The sequence below is a fragment of the Rissa tridactyla genome, chromosome 6 (genome assembly GCF_028500815.1).
Source record: "Rissa tridactyla isolate bRisTri1 chromosome 6, bRisTri1.patW.cur.20221130, whole genome shotgun sequence".
In the NCBI taxonomy this organism is placed as follows: Eukaryota; Metazoa; Chordata; class Aves; order Charadriiformes; family Laridae; genus Rissa; species Rissa tridactyla.
The window spans coordinates 19881741-19903007 of NC_071471.1; the positions used below are offsets into that span (position 1 = coordinate 19881741).

At 40.5% G+C, this 21267-nt stretch overlaps 1 protein-coding gene across 3 annotated transcripts in view; it reads right to left on the reverse strand.

The window, feature by feature from the left end:
- SPSB4 (splA/ryanodine receptor domain and SOCS box containing 4) overlaps window positions 1–21267 on the reverse strand; it is a 95544-nt gene that overhangs the window by 51432 nt on the left and 22845 nt on the right. For all 3 annotated transcript variants that reach the window (XM_054206974.1, XM_054206977.1, XM_054206976.1), the window contains one exon: window positions 20089–20944. In XM_054206974.1, coding sequence (XP_054062949.1) covers window positions 20089–20782 — 694 coding nt within the window. In that variant the 5' untranslated portion in view covers window positions 20783–20944. The remainder of the gene's footprint in view (window positions 1–20088; window positions 20945–21267) is intronic.

Below are 21267 nucleotides of genomic sequence, written 5' to 3' on the forward strand. Positions count from 1 at the left end.
TTTTGGTTTATTGTTTTGGGGGTTTTTTTTAGAACTTACCACTAGGTGCCAACAACAAACAGCCCTGGTTCACTCACTCTCTCACACAAAGTTAAACATAAAGCGCACAGCTTTCATATGTCACTTAAGACATTTAATCTTCCTCTGAAATCAATTATGGTTTTTTTAATAGGTCAACTTCTGACCTCCCCAACACTCTCCAGTGCAACCGCCCGACAATAACCAGGGCCAGGAGGTTTGCTGAAAACAAAAGCTTGTTGGACAACTGGTGCTATTGAAGGATAAAACATGGAAGAAACAAGGCAAGGGGTGGTAGAGCCGTCCTGGGCTGGGAGAAGACTTGGTCACCTACTGTAAGACCGTGCCAAAGCTGGGCAGTTCGGGATGTTAAGCTCCAATTCAGGGAATAATGAGAGAGTGACCTTCTTTAATGGGTGGATCAATGCATGTCAAATAGATTAAGCTTGCTCGCAGATAAGTCAATCTGCAAATGAACTACCCCAAGGTTGTTCAATGATTCAAGGTATCCATAACTAATTTTTCTTAAAACTCAGTATCCTTTTTAATAAGCTTCTCAAGGTTAAAAAAGGAGAGAATTTAAAAATTAATGCGTTTTTTTTTTTTTCTTATAGTCCATCTTTTTTAGATAGCAAAGCGTTGCTAATAGCTTGACTGGGACACTATTTTGGTGCTGTAGCTGTTAGTGAGGATTTGGGGGAGGTCAAGATTTGCAACACAGAGTCATACCAACTGCACCGTCTGCCAAAAAGGTACCCTGACGCTTCGCTCCCTGCCTTCAGCTTCAGTAGCAATTACGTCCCACAACCAGCGCACCAAGGCCAAACTTGCACCAACGCTGCTAGCACCAGCACGCAACAACACGAGGCAAGAGGCAGCTTTTGTCACATGCTGCATAATGCTTCAAGGATGTATTACAGAGCATCAATCTCCAAATGTAAGCAGAAACAAGGCAGAGCAGGCTAGTGTCACTTGCCAAACGTTTAGGATATAAATACACCATCTTTAGAAGGAATCGATCCACAGATATAAATATACAGTGGAAGCAAATGAGAAAAGGCAAATTTGCTGTGAACTCAGACAAAAGTCACTTGGAGTGAACCATTTCAAGGGCACATACCAACAATTTCAGCAATATCAGTTTTTACCCATTTTTCTGACTACACCTCCTATTTCATATACTGTATGGGTTATTTGATTGGTGCTAACCTGCTAACATAACTCTCAAAGCTGTGCCTAATCAAGCAGATGTTAAATTAGTCAGGAGGCAGCATGTGTCTCCCTTGCCATCCTGAAGCAGTGGGGATGGGTATGAGTAAGAGCCGGCTTTTTCGATCAGACCTAATAAGGTACTTCATTCTAAATAGAACATTTTCCTTCTTTACAGGTTGGGCTGCACCTGCTTTCTAGAGAAAGAGAGAAGGCAAAAATAATCGCTGCTTTTCCTCAGCAGGGAAGGTTTTACATTTACAAGGTGTGAGTGATGACCAGTTCTGAATGAACGGTCAGTGAGTGGCTATAAGGATACCTGCAAACAACACGTACAGCTTCCTTTCAGGTTTAAAGGTTACCTAAATATGAACAGATGCTCGTATTCAGCTCAAGAAAAAAAGGTGGAATTAACTCCACTATCGAGCAACAGCAGGAACTCTGCCGTGGTCTAATCTTTATTGAGGGCAGTTTTTAGGCTTACCTATAAGAATCCATTTTAAGCTGTTTCCATTTTAAGTTGTTGAAACTATTTTATAAACTGTGTCTGACAAAAACTTGTTTTTAGGCTCCTGGAACTATTTTAAGCATTCAGTTGGTAATGGAAAACACATGTGAGAAACAGAATATCAAATAATTCTAACAGTAGTATTTCTATACTTTATTTTAATCTTATTCATAGACGCGAAGTGGAAATAAAATTCACCTTATATGACCAGACAAGCTAGCCCTGTAATCCCTGCTGCAACTCATATAACAGCTTTAGTGCTCTTCAAAATTACTTGACATTTTACTAAATACAAGTTATGGTCTCTCTCCTATCATAGATAATTACGTGTAGAGCCACAGATTTACTTGTCTTACCTTTCAGCATTTTAGTTTTAACAAGCATATAGCTAAATCTTGTATTTATTTTAATATACAAGGAAGCACCATATGAAATTTCAACTTTTTTAATGAGCAGATAATTTTGTTATAGTTTACCTAACGCTACTTTGTTTTCCATTTCCTGACATTTCCTGTGCTGAAGGATGTAACTGGACTGTCGTGTTCAACCAATATCAGTAGATCCTTTATGAATATATTTAATCCCTTTTCGAACCCATTTATGCTTTTGATTTCCACATAATCTCACTGCAATGATTCATAGGACTGATTTTTTTTCAGTATATGAATTAATTTTTTTTAAAACAAGGCACCTGATATTTCACTGAAACACCTCAGCCATCAGATTTTGAGACGAGACCTTCCATAGTTACTTTTTGTGTGCCATTTATGAATGCAAAGGCATTTTTTTAATATTCTCTGCAGTTCTTTCTTTTTCAGGCTGAAGAGTTAAGCCAAAACAAACCAAAGGAGGTGGTTTGTCACATAACACATGTGTAAGCTGTCACAACCTGCTCTGGATGCAAAAAAGCTTACACAGCTCCATAAAAGGAGACTAGAGAGTTTAGGAAACTAACTATTAAAGGGTTACTAAACACACATACATCTGGCTAAGTCAGTCACTGAAATCCAGATGATTGGAGGCTAAGGGATCACCCAGACGAAATAAGCTTCATAGGAACTAGAGAAAGAAGAGGGATCACCCTATAAGCTTACCCAGTTCCCATACTCTTCCTTAGCCAGCTATTAATTGTCATTATTGAAGACTGGATACCAAGCTAGTTGGACCATCAGTCAGATCTAGGTTTATTCCTATTCTTTCCTTGAGCAGAACCCATACTTTCCTTCTTATCCAGCCTATTAAATTTTAGTATTTATTTATTTACTTACTTATTTTTACATCTGGGGAGAAGGGGTAGAGGAGGACAGGTATGGAGCAAGAGCACACAGTACTCAAGATACAAGCTGGCCACAGTAACATAACCAGGCTTCCTGTTCTGTTCCAATTCACAACATCATATTCACCCTTTGGATCACTCATTATCGATATTTTCATAATATTACGCATAATGCCTCCAGGATCTCTTTCCAGGTGGCAGCAGTTCATTGTGCACAGGAACTCTTCACACACTACGTACAGGCAGATTTGCTCCCCTCACCCCCGTCCTCCACTACGCATTACCGGGCACATACTATCACTGAATTTCACGCACCACTTTATCGCCCAGTTGTTAAGTACTGTGCGACTCCTCTACAGGTCTTCTTGGAGCCCAATTTAGAGTTATCCACCTTGAAAATTTTTGTGTAAATTATCACTTCACCTTATTTTCCAGTTCATCATTAATGTACTGAGCGGAGTAGATCCCAGCAGAGATCTTACTGATAATCTCCTTCCAACTTAAATCTGATCATTTGCTTCTACATTTTGTTGCCTGACTTTTAAAAAAGTTCCCTAAAGAACTGTCCAACTTTAACAATGTACAAGTTTCTTAGAAGGGATGTTTTTGTCCAGTTCTCTGAAGTATTTGGAATTTCAAAAACCTACTGGATTGCCCTTACTCCTTCGTGTGTTACCACCTTCAGAGAACTCTGAAAAGCATTATGCTAACTCCCTTCCATAAAATTATCACAATTATCATCATGTATATTCACCCGCCTAGTAATTCCATTCCTTATTACAGTTTCTAATAGCAGAAGCCAAAATTCTTCTTAAATCTTTAATTTAATCTTTATCTGAACACTAGATCTCCAGCCTGGATATATGAGAAGCAAAAACTGTATGAGTTTCCCTTTGTAATGGAATCTATTGTACATAATGTTGACTAGATAATTGAAAATATACTTGTTTTCTCAACTGGAACATCTAAATAAATTGAAAAGCACTGCAGAAGTAGGTCTGAGGCCTCAATGGGAGTAACATGAAAATTTCTGTAGTCTGAGCACAAAAAGTACCAGTTGAAGTGCTGCAGAATCACCATTCCAGCGGTGGAAGTTCTAGTTTCATACACTTATTATTAAAAAGGGACCAAACTCAAGTCAGTCAAGGCTGAAAAGACACCTAAATCCCTCTATATGAAGAGTCTAAATAAGCATTCATCAAAACCACCAACGATGCCAGCTATTTTGTTCAAAACTACCATTTGAATACAATTTTTAGCAGCAAATAGGCAATAACACCGAATCCCCGGTCTCTCAAATAGCCAAAAGGAGGTCAATTTAACCGTTTTGAGGACCAGCAGCACACTGCTGCTAATGCAGCCTCGCAGCGCGGAGCCTGTTGGAGCCGCATGTCACACACTCAACCCACCGCTTTCCCGGAGCCGCTGAGCTCGGAGGCTCGGCTGCTGCACCCCAACAGCCCAGGCCAGGGGCCACCCAGACTGTGGCATGCCAGGAGGTCCAGCAATCTGAGCGGCGGCCAGCACCAGGCAAAACAGACCAGCGGAGATGGCGGTTTAGCACAAGATTGAGAAACAAGTCAAAAGGACACGTACTCCTCACCGCCTGCTGAACTGTAAATCCCTGGACACACGCGACTGTAAGGGACATCCACGAAACGCCTATAGGGACGCCTATATTCTTTAATGATTACACCTTCTAATGTACTTCAGGGCACGCATCTTTGTCAGCCTAATTAAAACCAGAAATCATTTACTGTTCGCTGTTTTTCCTGTGAGGCAGGAAACAGCCAGAGACTGATGGCAGGAGAAGTGCCCTGGAGGGCACTGAATTCCCTCCTACAATTACCAAGCAAAAAGGGCAGTAACATCTTTGGAGACTGCTGTCTGCACCACACAATTATGGGCTTAATGAAGCAGTTGGTTGGTTTCGCTTTTTCAAAAATAGCTGAATGCGTTTTATGAAAATTTCAAGATAGGCCCTAAAATGGATAAGAGCGAAATACATGCATTAATTCATCTTGGATGGTCCATATGGGGCATGGAGACTTTGGCTCTGTCTACAGAAGCTTATTTGTAAAATTACAATGCAGCCAACGTGGAAGTCATTACCTAAAAAACAGATAAAGATCTGGAAATATTACAGGTCTAATCCTGCTTAATACAGAATATTTCATTCTTTGAAAGTGTCATGTAATATCAAACATCAGTCCTTATGTGAAAAAGGCTCCATTTGCTTACCAATTTATGGCACTCCAGGTGAAACAGAAAAGCAAGTGGCCAAACCAAGTCGAAGAGCCCTTAAGAAACCCTGTGACCGAGACCAACTTTGACATAGAAACAGAAGCAAATCAGGACCTTCCCAGCATCAGCAGTAAGAAGGTCCAGAAGGGCCTTTAGTCAGCGCCTCCCCCACCTACCAGCTGAAAATCCTTCTCTTTGGCAGCTTCTTATTCTGCAAGGTAAAGGTTAAAGGAGTGCTCTACAACTGAATCAGTTTTATCGTGATTTTCGATTACATTAAACAAAAGTAACGGCGTCTTGACACTCAAAGAAAATTGTTCTTTAAAAAAAAAAAATCTAAAAATTTGGAGTTTACTCAGAGGATGAATTCAAATTTAGATGTGCTCAAGAGACATCTAGACAGCTTTGCACAACTGCATTTTTATGACTTATTCACTTGGCTTACCCCAATTTCTTCAAAGGTCATTTCTCACTTCTTACCTCAAAAGACTTTTAAATACTGTTTCTGCAAAACAGCTGGCAGAATCAGCAGAACAGAGAGCATTTTTCAAATCTGTAGGAATAGAGACAGTATCATTTGCAGATTAAAGAAAGAAAAAAAGAATAAGTAAAAGATGGCTTATAGCCGTCCACTCAGGAAAGGACAACCTAGCACTCTTCTTCCCTGCCTCCTGAAAAAACACTATTTTATAATACACACTGCGGAGAAACGAGAGAAACAGCCTTACCCATACCTGCTTGCTGGCAGAAGGCACTCCTCCATCACCAGCTAAATCAACAGAGAAGACTTTTTGCACAAGGAGATACCATTTACCAGCAGCCTCTGGGTTTCAGACAAGTAGACAGCATTACTGAGCTCCACAGAGGATGAGAACATTATTGTCAGATTAGCATTGGGAAATGGATTTACCATCTGCTTTTTTGGCCAAAAACCTTAATCCTAAAAGCTTGAAAAACAAGGGGTTTTTTTTACACTTAGCGTGTGTTCCCATATTGGTCATATAAATGTGGTTTTCTTCTTTCCTTAGTACTGCGCAACTTCTCAAGTAGAGAGAACATTTGATTATTACCATTTTCACCTGCTCTAAGAGCAGGTCAGTTCCTATCAAACACCTACTTTCATGTATTACTTCGAATACTTACCTTGCAGAGCTAGCCAAAAGCTCTAGTTAAAAAGCCTAACCTCTTTTTTAAAAAATGAACACCACAAAGGCGGTTGTGCACTGAGGAGACAAGGTACCCAGAAGACGTAAAAATTAATGGGGTTTGGATCTACAGCTTATCCTGTGTATAAAGGTGACTAAACATACAACAGTGGAAAAAAAAGCAAATAATGACTTTTGTTATTGCAAGTAATTGTCAACAATGGAAAAACAAACAATTGTATAAAATGTTAATTCAGCTCTCTCCAGCCTAGTGATTATTAGCATGCTTTTTCTGTTTTCATATAGTAGTCTTCCTCTGCCTGCAAAGGACTTCATGACACTACCAAAAATTCTTAAAGTCAGAATGGTATCTCCGGGTCAGTTAGGATCTGTGAATATAAAATGCACATATGTAAATATTACTTAATGGTAGAGCTCCTACTGAGTTCCGAATATGTACATTTGCAAGTTGCTCTCTTCAGAGTGTATGAAGGAGAACTGACATCATTACCATAGATGGGATTTTGTTATTTTCTACCTAGGACAGCAAACCTTTTCCCTATTTAATATAACATGCTTACTGTAACAGTTTATTAAGATGTCTTATAAATTAAGCAGGCACACTTCAAGTGTATTTCTGTTAAACCAAAATGACAATATTTCAGAATAAAGGGGAATAAGTGACTTAGTATACTATGGTCAAAGTGACATTTAGATTTTATGCTCACTCATGTTTCATACGCAAGATGTTTTCTTGATATTTGCATTTTAAGGAAGTTCCTATCAACACAGAAATCTGGGGAACAGAAAGCAGATGGTGGTTCCAGCCGACTAGGCTGACGAGAAGTTACTTGGAGCTCCGGGATTTGTTGACCGGCATGTTCAAGCGGGTTGCTGGGAAACCCATCCGCCGCAACAGCGTAATGGTTTTTCTTGCTCTGAAAGCAGCCCTATACACGAAACCATGGGCCACTTCCACAAGACTGCATTCCCCAATAGAAAATCTCTAACGACAACAGCAAAATATTGAAGGGGAGGCCCCTCTAAGCGGACAGACATCTCCCCATCCCAAAAGGCACACTTTTTTAGACAGCTTTAGAAATAGTCAATCTCTAGCCCAACTTCTACTGCAGCTCCGTCCTAGTAGTGAGCTTTCACCCACTAACTACTCATGTGCGCAGCATCTCATATATACCCCCCAACCAGGAAGGTTCTCACATCCAAAATCTCAACACCACACCAGACCACGGACATCTAGAGAACCGAAGCAGCAGTATGTGGGTAAGAGGCAGAAGTAGAGAACTGCTGCTGCTCCACAGCCAGAGAAGCTGCTGAAGGCATAACCCCCTTTGCTACAAAGCCCAAATCGTCTTTCTGGTTTGTTCCATCTCCATTCTGTTTTAAAGACGAACTTATTTTCATTAATATTTTAAGATTATAGCTTATATATGCATTATGTATTAATGGTGTTTGAAAAAATGGGCCAGAGGAAGCCTGGAATCTCCTCTACCTAAGTGATTTAGGGAAAAAAATGCATTCTCAGGAAGCTGCTGTTTGCATATAAAAGCTACCGTTGTTCAGGCTGCCAATTTATCAGAGTTTCATTTTGGAAACGCTGCCCAGGATGATGATAAAAGGCTACACCACCAGTATTTCAAGCACATCAGGTTACATGCTGGATTTTGAAAATGTTTGCATCATAGATGATTTAGCTTCTGCTTTACTCTTGGTCAATGAAATCATAAAATGCCTTAAAAACTTCTTACTGGTGATCAGTTGTACTTGGAAGTTAATAAAATTCTTTTGGAGCATACAAGATCTGCTATGTAGAAAGAACAGATTTAAATTTTCAGTAAATCTTCAGAAAATTAAGATAAAAAGAATTTTAGAAGCATAGAAGTTGATCATAAATTAATTAAGAATATTTCAGTCAGAAAAATCTCCAGGGTTAAATCAGGCTCTCTGATCCAGAAACATTAACCATTTAGTCATTTCTAATCAAATTGAGACATTCAGTTGTAAAGTTACGAATGACAAAAGACCCTGTGAGATGCCAACAGCATCGCAGTGATTCCTGTAAAGTTCAAACTGAAAACACAGCAAACATTTGCCCAGTTCTTTGACTTCTGCAAGCTCTCAGTTCGCCTTACAAAAGCAAGCAGATACCAGGAGTGAGGAAAGCCCAGCACGGCTGTGCTTAACACCACCAGGAGGAGCCAGGTGAATCTTCACTCCTTACCACACAGCTGGGGCTCGAATCTGAGCTCCTGCGGGAAAAACTGCTGATGAAAGTAAAGAAAGTAAAGTAGGGATGTTTGGTCAATTCAGGAGCTTGGATAGTCCTGACCTTTCTTTTCTGTGTGCTGCCCGGCTTACTACATCAAGACTTAGTTCCTTCTGTCAAAATCTCAACATCTTTCCTTTTTAAACCCTCTTTCTTACCACACTTCTCTGCCTCTCTCTTCCTTTTAAACACCAGTGCTTTCTTCACATTTCTCTTTCAAATAGATTTTCCTAGATCTTCATGGCACTTTACCTTTTACCTGTCCTCCTCCCTTGACACACATTTCACCCTGTTGCCTGTGGGTCATCCGTCCCTCATGATATTGTTCATTCTTTGTACACTACAGCCCTTTTCCCAGTGGCCTGTCCCCACAACTTTGACATTTAAATCTCAATCTAAATGAAAAGTAAAGCATGTGTTCGCATTGCTTCCATTCCCAAGACAAGAAAATACCATCGAAGCTGGCTTCTTAACATAAACCCAACACAATTAGTTCCCTGAAGCCTTCATGCAGCAGGTGAAGCTATCCTCCTTTCTCAAAGGTGTCAGGAACAAATTATTTAAAAGTACAAAAGGATTGGCTGTAACCAAATACCAACCTACACTTAATGGACTGCAGATTTTGCAGGATGTTTAAAGTTTCCCCTCTGATCTCTCTGAACTTTGGCCTTCATTTGTTTATACAGGCAGAGGCCAAGAGGTCATACCACTAAAATCAGCAAATTGTTTACACATATGGCAAGCAGGCATGGAGCAGGGATGTAGTCATGGCGACAACCCTACACAGCACATTAAAGCAATTGCTTTAGTTAAAATAACAAAGATACAGCAAGTCCACAGCCCTGATGAGGAGACCTTGCAGTGCAACGAAACTCCATGTAAATGCAGAAATTAATAGGCATTTCTTCAGAAGCCAACGCGCACGTTCCAGCCCAGTCTAACCCAAGTCACTCACTGTAACACTGCTTGTTTCATGAAAAGGGGCAGCCCTTGACATCATCAGCATCAAAATTTTACAAATTTTAAATGCAAGGGCGAATTCAGCACTGTGGCAGTTAATACTGCAAAGAACATGAAAGTTCAGAAAGGGTGGCTGGAAGAGAAGCTGTCCCTGAAGGATTGTGAACTCCCAGCACTGCTGGGCTGCCGTTGTTTGGATGCCAGACTCTGGTACGGTGCCCAGGGCTGGATGATGCATTTCATCAGAGGCAACGTACTGGGGAGAAGTTCTTTGTTCAGTAAAAATACATTATTGTCGTAATACTTATGCTAGCTTTAAAACCCAAATTTGCTATTTAAAAAAAAACATTAAGTGCTTAAAAAACCTAATTCCTAAGCCTATAAAAATTATTTTAATCTTTCTAGCGAAAGACCTTTTTAAAAGCCTCTCCAAACAGCGTATTTTACATCATACGAATTACTTGGAAACGAGGCATTTTCAGAAGCACAAAGCATTTCAGTTTTTAAAGTGTGAATGGGGTACTAATATAACCCCACACTCTCGTTTCTTCTGACAGACAGAGGAATGTATTTTTGAGTGCAACTACAGGTTCTCTGCTTAAGAAAATGCTAAAAAAAAAAAAAAAAAAAAAAAAAATAAAAAGGTAAACACTACAGGAAATGAGGAAAAGCACCAGCATCTAAAAGAAACTAATGACTTTGTCTTGGTTAAATATACTGTATCTGTCAAGCTTGCTGAGACCACAGAGAAGAGGAAGCAAATTTTTTTTAGCTTCAAGATGCTGTATCAAGGCTTTGTGGCCTATGCAGTGGCATACAGGTATGTGGCTGACGCAAGAAGATTATTAAACATTTATAGTTACTTTTTATTGAAATAGCAGAAGCATGTCTTCTTTAAATTTCACATGCAAACAATACACGCAGACATGAATTTCCATTTGCAATGGAGATGCGGCATGCAGTAGAAATAAAAATACCTGTTGTAAGAAAAAGCAACTGTGAATCTCAAACAAAAAATTACCCTTTTTTAATATTACCTGCTTCCTTGCTCAAAATACATTTTGGTTTCATACAAATCACTTTTCTGGAATAAGATAATCTGTTTGGCCAACCAGTGAAAACTGGTAGACATAATGCTAATAAACCATCTTCTCTCTCAATTAAAAAAAAAAACCAGCCCAAAGATATGCCAGGTCTGGAATTTCATTACTTTCAGGAAGAAAGGTTCGCATAAGGCAGGGAGATACTCTTATATTGTTATTCATCATACCAGTTTGACACATGTACAAAATGTGTGTTTTCTTAGGTATGTCAATGGAAAATACACGTATAGCTTTGACTAACTGAGCTGAGGGAACACTGGCCACCTGTCTCACTCAATTACTGCCCAGTAAGTCCTCTCTGAACAAGAATTACCAAAAATATTTTATCCAATGCTCCTAGTGAATAATCTTCCCATTGCAACAGAGACTCTCCGCACCAACGCTGAAGATGTGCAACTCCAAGACAGTCATGCAGAATCCCGGCCAGTGCGCGGAAGGCTATACAAAATGCTCAGTTTGTTTCAAATTACCAACAGAAATCCTCTTCGGAGCGTCATCATTTTATCTTCTGTATTTCACCACCAACTAACATTTAGAAATAACGTTTAAACAACGGAAAGAATCCTCATAGTTCTTGTACATGAAGTTCAGCTGTGTCCACAACTTCTGATGTAACATCTCTGCCTCACCCCTGAGTTTCAGCACTGAGGACTGAAATGCCCCATCTCACACTTCTAGTGTTGGAGGATTTTCAGCAAAAGTCAGGTTCGATAACAGGCCTGAAGACAGATCTGATCATCAGTCCCACCCCAAAACAGTTTAAAGTGAAAGACTAAAGTTATTTAAATTCTCTGTATATGCACAAATCAAACAAGAGGAGGGGGAGCTTTGATCCAGTCCTGTCCTCGCTAGCAGGACTTTGCATCTTCAAAGGGCAACACGAAGCTGAACCTGAGAACACAGGGATTGTCACGCTCTGTCAGGTTTCCCCGCTGGCTATCCCAGGGAAACTACAAAATACACAGATAGAGTGGGCTGGGGAGAAGAGATTCAAGGGAAAAATGCTGTCAGAAAAGGAACACAAAAGGATGAGTTGCAGCAGAACTTACCACCTTTTACCAGAGTGAAACGCTATCTGGGAGAAAGTGGGACACAGCACAGTTTGAAGGCTGCCGAGCTCAGAAGTACAGCTGCAAAAAGCAAATCCCGCTCTGCCACTTGCCAACTTCTGAGTGTTTGACTTCACAGGCTCAGCATTATTTTAACACAGCGTTTTAGCACCGTGCTGCTGGGGCAGCTTTCCTCTCGCTTACGCAGGGAGGTCAACGGCACCGTCACTACTTGCAGTGGAACCATCTGCAGGACACAGCAGCATTTCTGGACATGCTCATCTTCAGGCACGTTGCCTGTAGATTTACCATAAAAACATGCTATTTGCTATGATCTGAAGACTGGTATATAAATTGCCACTCACCACGATATACTCCAGGAAGATTAGGGTCTTCTTATGTTTATCTTTTTAAAGTAGAATTTGCTCTGAGCCCAAACTAGAAATTAGGTTGCTATCTGCCTCTCCTAATAGAGAAGCTACACTGTCTTTAAGGGAAGAAGAAGAGGCCATCTGCAGAAGCAGCTTGTGATTAGAGCAGGGAAGAAACTTCCATGGCTAGAGAGACACGTAAAGTAGTGTCTTAAAGAGAAACATAACTTATGAAGAAACTTGTATGAAATCATCATCAAAATGGACACAGCACGCACATTTTTGGCAATAAATTATCACAGAATATATTGCAGAAGCGTCATTATTTGCACTGAAGCCTGGATTTACACTGTACAATGCCCAGCAGGAATACAGACAGAACAAATAAAAAAAAATAAAATACCCTTTACAGATTTCCACTTCTAACACAAACCTGTAAGAATTAGTTCACATCGCTGAGCAATTCCAGCATCGTAGTTCAAGCAAATTCATAAAAGGATTGAGCAAGACTATCAAATTTCTGATTGCTATTTTAGAGTAACAAATGCGATAACCAAAGTGTAACTTTAGATTACAACATTCACTTCAATTTTGAGAACAGAGGTGTAGTTGTTGCTCTTCAAGGTTCTTATTTCCTAAGAATTGGATACATGGGAAATCAGTGGAAACATGATCGGAACACTCTAACATGCATTTTTTCTTTAAAACCCTCGGATTTGGCAGTTGCCGTGGCACCTTTATGAACCAGAGCAGGAAGAAAAAGCACAGGTATGTCGGGATGCAAATAACCCATAACACAGCTGTGGACTACTAACGCTTCTTCTTAGCCTTAGGAGCTACTGAACTTGAAATGAAGTGTGCCAGCACTTGCTTATGTTTTAGGTCAATGATAACTAGATTCCCTGCTAAATAAACGAACTAGACTAGGACTGTAAGGGCAAAAATAACCCTGTTGTCTGTAAATCTAATCCTGCCTTAGATTGCCTGAGGAGTCTCTATCGCTGGAGGTCTTAATAGTTCAAAGTTGAATGAAAGAAGACAAGACTAATCTTACAAGCACAGGAGTTTGAGCAGCTCATTCTAGCTACACAGAATCATAGAATCGCCTGGGTTGGAAGGGACCTTTCAGATCATCTAGTCCAACCATCAACCTAACTCTGACAAGAACCACCACTAAACCATATCTCTAAGCACCACGTCTACCTGTCTTTTAAAAACCTCCAGGGACGGTGCCTCAACCACTTCCCTGGGCAGCCTGTTCCAATGCTTAATAACCCTTTCAGTGTAAAAATTTTTCCTAATATCCAGTCTAAACCTCCCCTGGTGCAACTTGAGGCTCTTTCTTCTTGTCCTGTCACCTGTTACTTGGGAGAAGAGACTGACAGCTACCTTGCTACACCCTCCTTTCAGGTGGTTGTGGAGAGCGAGAAGGTCTCCCCTCAGCCTCCTTTTCTCCAGGCTGAACAACCCCAGTTCCCTCAGTCACTCCTCATAACACTTGTTCTCCAGACCCCTCACTATTTGCAACCAACCTGAGGTAATCAGATGATTCTCTGCATGATTACAATTAATTTATACAAATGAAAAAAATATAAACATTCAACATTCGCCCAACAAGACCATTACAAAGATCATTCACCATTACAGCTGAAGTCACACCCTTAAACCTGAAATGTCCTTCCTCTGAAAGAGTGACACTGCACCTAATGTTTTACTGTTATCAGTAACAAAAACTGCCCTGTCTGAAGTTAGGGATGAGGAAAAAAAAATTTAGGTAAGAATTTATGATTAACAAGCACGTAGTAACATAAAAGACGAGAAACTCAGCTGGGGAAGGGAGGAAAGAAGCGGGAGGACTGAAAAAAAGAAGAGTATCTTGGAGAGAGACGTAATGCAGAGACCACCAGGAAGGGGCAGGAGGCGGCTGGGGCAAAAAGCCAATTAACAGAGTGGCATATTCGAATGACATTGTAGTGGTTTCAACCTCTGAGAAAAGGCTGAGAATTAATTAGAAAGTGTCAACGAATTTGGATTAAAGGTAAAGGACAAGAAACACACTTAAACCAGGGATGGGGGGGTGCATGTGGAGGAAGACAAAAAAAACCCAACAATGAGCTATCTGATTCCTGAAGTAGGAACTGAAAATGCTGCTTCCTGTTAAATTATCTCAAAAGCTAAAGATTGCTTCTTCACAGCATTAGCTGCTTAATTACTACCACTTCATCCTCTGATTGCATGTCTGTAGGGAAAATTCTTGCTAAGTTTTAACAATACTGGATTTCAGAGTACATTATTTCTATCGCAACCTCTAGCATAATGCATTATATAAATATCATATAAAACCAACAGGTTTAGATAAACAAAAAAAACATATCCATTTAAAAAGTTTAACTGAAAACCATTTGGGGGAAAACCCAAAGAACCTGATGAGAGATTATATATTTCTCCTGACAGTTAGCAATTCTGCAATTTTGACTTAGCTTTCTTTATGGTAAAAAGGCCTCCAAGGGGAAGAGTCTGTATTTACAATTACGATTTGTAGTGTGTTAGAGACAGACCAATGGGAATTAAAATAAACTGAGAACAGTAAGAAAGAGGAAAGAAGTTACGCTTAGCTCCATAGCTCCAAACATCCTCAGTTTTATGTGGACACAGTGAACAGGCTGCTGGCACCTAAAAACAGGACCCCAGAATTCCTGCTTGGATGATTGCTTTCATCCCCCTATTCATTCATTGTAGGTAAGTTCGAAGCATGTACTTTGAATAATACTTCTGTTTTATTTGGGGCTGTAAATAGTTACAGGTGTTAAAAACAGGCTGTATGTTGCAGGGCAGTGGTCTGTAACAGCTGACAGAGCACCTAGGGACCATTGTCCATAAGCACCGAATACTACAAGAAGGATCTGTAGGTTAAAATATCAACTGGTACACACAAATGCTTTCTATAAACTACATTTGTAAGTAAAGTAGTCTTCTCCTTTGAACTGCCTGAACTTGACAATTAGACTGATTTTCAAAACTGTTTAAGGGCTATGCAGGGGTAGCACAAGAACCACAATGGGCTATCAACATCAAGCTCGAGAAGCATTCTTTCACAACTAAATGGCAAAGGGAACCATAAATACCACACAAAAGGAAATAAATAGCCTGCTATGGAATATTTCAAAGTAGTTGTACTATTATATAAGGGAAATTGAAAGTTAGTGTTTTGAAATCAACATTTCTAATTTTAGGAGGAGGGGATTCAGGCAGAAAGATCATCCAACATCCCAAGTCTCATAAATGTAATTCTTAGATACAAGAAAACATCATTTGAAGACAAGATGGCTAAATTCTGAATGGAAGAAAATAAGGAAGCTAATGGGATACTATTGTTTATCTTAAAAAGTCTTACAGTCCATTTTCAACCAAACCAGGAATTAGTCTTTTTGAAACTTAAAAAGGCAAAAGGAATTCTAAGAGTAAAACAAAGCTGTGCTGGCTGTGCAGTCAGACATTATTACTGAAAAGTTGGTTGGGCAGCATTACCCCAAAATCTTGTGAAATTTACTCATCTCTAAGAAGTAGCTTTGGGATTTATAACCAGAAATATATAAATTGGTGGTAGTGGGGCACTACTTTTTAATCTTCAGTTATTGTGGTCTACTCAAGATGTCATAATACAGAATTCAGAGTTCTTTGCTTTCACATGCAATTTCAAGACTTTTAGAGCTCATTGACATTGACTTATCCTTCCTTCATGCAAATGCACAACAGTCAAGAGTTTAGGCAAGAGTTCAGCAAGTTGTAGCTTTCCTTAAAACTGTCACTATCACATGGAGACAGTGTCTCTAATTAGGACACATCCCACAATGCATCCCAACCAGATGCTTCACTCCAAAGCAGCAGCTGTAGCAGCCAGAACTGCACTTGCAGTGACAGTGCTTGTTACAGGGTGAAGAAACTTGAAAGCGCTACCAGGAGGCATTTTTAGAGATGGCCAGAAGGCCATTGCTGATGCACACCTGCAGATGTATCTTCATGACACTAGCAAGAGCGTGCTGTGCTGATGTATGCATGTGGGATGGTTCTCAAGACCAGTAGAGCCCCACAAACCCTCCTGCCAGCACTCGGTACGTCATTTCAATGACATACCACAGAACGCTACCACACAACAATGGCCGGAAAACGTTTTTCCAGCTTCCTTCTACCTTCCCCCCACCTAGGAAGATATTAAACTCTAAATTTTGTACCTATGAGTTGCATTATCAAATTCTATGTCTATGGATCAACTATTATTATATACAGAATACAGACCATTTGCTTTGCTCTCCCATATCGATTCAGAACAGGGCAAAGACAGACCTGTAATGCACACTTATAAAAAGTATTTTGACTTCTGGAATAGCTGACTATTCCATCAGGTATTTTTAAGGATCAAAATGAATCACAGTGCTCAACTCCCCTACTCAATGATGAAGTTTTCCACCACTGCGCTGTTATATTGTCCTCCCACCGCTTTGTTTAAACACACAAATACTAACATACCAGTCATGATCTGCAATGTACATTTATGCAAAAGTGTTTCTCTATTTCTCTGTTCCAATCTATAAATAGTCTTCAGGACTCCTCATCAGACAACAGATATAAATAGCCTAGCTTTTTTTAAACATGCACGTACCCCGATGAAAAGAGTATCTGAAAAATAACGTATACTGCATTTGTGTTATCTGTGGTTTTTAATTATTGCAATAGGTAATGAGTCAGAAGTCTGATGTAAAATTCTGTAAAACTTAAGCACTGGGAAAACATCAGTGTGGTAAATACTGATAATATCTGATCAAGGAAGTTTGTCCTGGGAAGAACTCAATGTGCTTGTGATGAGCACCCTCCATCCTGTCCCCCTGCCTTCCCTCCCAAGCCCTGACAAATATTTGCAACTCTAAGTCTCTCAAATGTGAGTGAAAAAACGGTCTTGTGAAAGTCACAGCCCATCATCATGTGATGCTCAAAGTAGCTTCTGAAAGCAGAATACTCTGGGTATCAGATGCAGCTGGAAGAACTATGACTGATTTCAACTACAACATTATTCTGGGAGCAATATCCAGAGTCCAGAGGGCACACAGGTTCTTGATCTTTGACCTGCAGCCTTATCCTTCTATGATTCTGCCATCTCTGCAGTAGTCTGCAGCGTCTCTATACCACTAGGACATATGTTTAAGTTCACTGCAGCTGCACAAGCCCGTTATTTGATCCTTTCACTATGCCATTCCTGCAAGCCTTTCACTCTTCGCCAGGCAACTGAAATACACGGCCCTTTAAAGTATTCAGAGGTCTTCCATTTAAACAGCAAGTCTTGAAAACACTAGAAATCCCTGCAGTCAAGGTCTCCGTTTTCTCTGTAAGGCACCACGTAAACAACCATTGCAAGCTGTGGTATGCATTCCGAGCAGTAACCATCAATCACTAAAGAGCAAGTTACAAGTCCCTATTTGACAGCAGTTCCAAGAACAGCCAAGTTACTATTGCCTGATCTGCTAAAAGCTGCAATCAGCCATACAAAATACTTCCAGCAAAGGGGAAAAAAAGAAAAAAAGAGAATGTATAAGGTTAAAAGGCAAGCAAACAACAACAAGCTCCCATGCACATATGTATGTTCAAACGTATTTAAATCTGTAATGCAACATGAGCATCTCACTGTTCTTCAAGATCTATGCTGATTTTCACAAGAACAAACAATTATAAAAAGCCGTAATATTAAGTGCTATGAGAGCGACCAAACGTACACTGCCACAAGGGCAGGCTGGCTGGAGTCACTTTTAGCAGAGAAGAGAAGGTGTTTGCTTTAGAGCACCAGCTAAACAAGCTACTTTGGTTTCTTGAATGCTGTTTTTGTTGCAGGACAGTAATGGATCAGTGAACATGTGATAACAGATGATGTGATTCCAGGATGTCAAAGTGCCCCACGGCAAAGTGGCTGTAAACTTCCTCTTCACATGATCAGATTAACACTCAGGCCTACATAAAAGTTTAGTTTACAAGTTTACTTTTAGCCGTGGGTTCACACGTTAAAAAGAAATGACTACTTTGACTTTCTCAGGGATAGTTTAGAAAGCTATCCTGCCTCTTCCAGCAAAATTATCCCACGAGAAACCGGATGGGAATTTTTCTCTCTCCCATCTCACAGACCGCAGCTATCCTCCTCTACTTAGCCCCTTTGATTTTATAATTTCTACCAAACTCATTCACATCCTCCTCCTGTGTTTTGATCTTTCTAGAGCTCCCTTGAGCAGCCCTGTGAAGGCTACAAAAGGAATGCAGAACGATTCCTTGTGTGGACGCAGTGGACCAAGCCGAGCTGTACTTTGCTTAGTTTGGCAGATATTCCCAGTATTATAAAAAACTGCTTTCGCACACAAATATTCAGTTTGCAAAAGCACCTCTCCCCCATCATCCTCCAAAAAAAAAAAAAAAAAAAAAGGCAGCAGCTGTCAGCATACCACTGTTTGCAATGTCTGAGTAACTGCAAAATACTTACAATCCTCTGATATTCCCCCGATATTCAGGAAGCTGCCATTTAGCATCTGGCTGTAATAACCTGCAGGGCTTCTGTGGATAAAGCTTCTTTCCCCCAGTGCTTGTTACAGATGTTTATGAGAAGGTAATCTTAAACAAGGTGAAGTTATTTAATTATGTTTCTACTTTGTATGTCAGATGTAAGGCTAATGAGCAGAGAATTAATTTTTACAGGAAAAAAAAATGGGACCACCCCATCCTAATAGAAAAGAACAGTAAATCCCTTTATAAATTCAGTTTAGAAATTGAAAGGCAGGTGGTGTACACTTGCTATTATTCTCTTTTTACAAGACCAAGTTCCATTCATAAAGCCCAAAAACCATGAAAATTTTGTTCACTCATCTATTTTTGTTAAATCTATATATTTAGAGTCGTGGTTCCTCCTATGGCTGAGATAAACCAGTCTTAAACAACAACAAAGTTCCACTTCCTACCTCGTTCAGGCTCATTCCCCAATTCACAGCAGCTGGTAAGCTGACAGTAGATAACTGGGCATGACCAAACATATGCTGTGCCGTGTATGGACCTGGCAGAGCACACGTCTTCTTGAGCAGCAAGAAGAACCGGACAAGACCCAGTTCTCCAACTCATCTACTACGACTAGTAGTGGGCTACTGCATCTACTAGCAGTGGGCTACTACTTCAAGGTCACAGCTGCAACATGCTGCTCCTTACTATGGAATGATTTAATTTGATATTACCCCTTTAGAGCAAAAATAGCAAATGCTCATCCAAAAACCCGTATTTCTGGAGAAGAAAATACCCTGAGAGTGCACCTTCTGAAGTGAACTGCGGAACAGGGCTTTCTTTCAGAAAAAGTGCTGAAAGCAGCGTTTGACCTGAACTCCCAGATTCTTGGGGATCCACAGCTGCTTCTGAGGGTCCTGGAAAGGCAACTATGGAAAGAAAGCCTACTGGCCTGAATTCAAGTCTGTTTATGCACACCATGTAAGCGTTCCCACTACTACAGGAAATTTTTACAGAATCCACAAATCCTATTTGAAAACCACAGATTTAAAACATATCCTCCAGTAAACAAGAGTCGTGCTGTTAAATATACCCAGGAAGTTTATCAAGAACTTCTTTTCTCAGTCTGTTCACTTTCTTTGGCCGCAGATTTCTTGCCACCCTGCTTGCCAAAAGGGCAGATATTTTGATATAAGGGAATATATTTTGATATAACATTACTACAAGACACAACCGATAGATATTAGTTGTGGGCAGTAACTATGGGATGCGATCTGCCCACAGTGGACAGTCCCCTCTCCCCCAGCGCACTCTGTTCACAACAAAAGGATAAAGAAAAAAAAGTCCTACATGAGAAAAACTGAAAGACAGTGTAATGAAGAAATACAGTAACACTTACGGTCAAGTCCGTTGATGTATCTCATTGTAATTTCACAGTGCCCCCAAACTGCACTGACTATGGGGTAAAGTTTTTTCCCTTTTAGTCCTCTGAAGGCCACTCCAAGATACTGTCCATCTACCATGAAGCTAAGCGTCCCTTCATCCATATCCAAAACCACCAGTAAGGAGTCTGGGAGTACAAAAGACTCATCCGGTTCCAAAAAGACAGGATATGTGACCCCAGGCTGGTTTTTACAATTGTGGTAGAGTTTGTTGCGTCCCAGATCCCAGCCCCACGACTCACTATTGCTACCAACCAGCGACGTGTATCCCACCGAGTGCAGCGGAGCTTCGGCTGTGGAGACGCCCACCACCGCGTGAGTTCCCCGTTGCCTCGTGGGCCAGTGGATCTGCCAGACATGCAGGCCTCTGGTGTAGCCGACTTTGCCCCGAATGCAATCTGTGCTTTGGGCAACGGGGTGTCTGTGAAAAGTCAGTTTATCATCTTCCTTTACAAATATATTTAAGGAGCGATCTTCATTGTTCCAAGCATGTTTATACTGGACCTCCAGCTTGGCAGGGGGCATATCCAACAGCATGTCCAGTCGCGCCGGCTTGCAAAAATCCGGGCCTCTCAGCTCTCGTTTAACAGGTCTATAAGGGGGCTCCCTCACATCCACAGACTTTATGCTCCCTGAGATTTTCTGGCCCATTGCTTGGCTGCAGATTTACAACGGAGAAAGAGAAGTTGACTTTGGCCCAACGTTACCTCATGAAAGCACTTTTACACCAAGCCAGTGACCTGACAAGCTGACTGGATTTACTTCTCCTGTTTGGAGCTTTTTAGCAGCAATGTTTTCAGAGAAAAAATGCTCCTGAAAGAAAGCAGAAAGTTTCCAGTTAGTTTAAGAAAGCCAACAGAAAACCCACAGCATATTTTTAAAGAACCTTCTTATCCCTAGTAGTTATTTTAAACACCAAAGCTGACAATTCACCACTTTTTGTTCAGTATCCTACAGCGCTAACCAGCCTGCCAGCAGGATACTCTGAGCCCACCAGAGCGCAGACAGTCGTTTCCTCCAATTCATAATAGGATGCAGACATTCCCCACCTTCTGCCCTTCCACCCATTTTGTCTGGCCAAGTTCACAGCAGCCCTGAAGAAGGCGGACGCTATTCCCCAGCAACAGTGATAAACT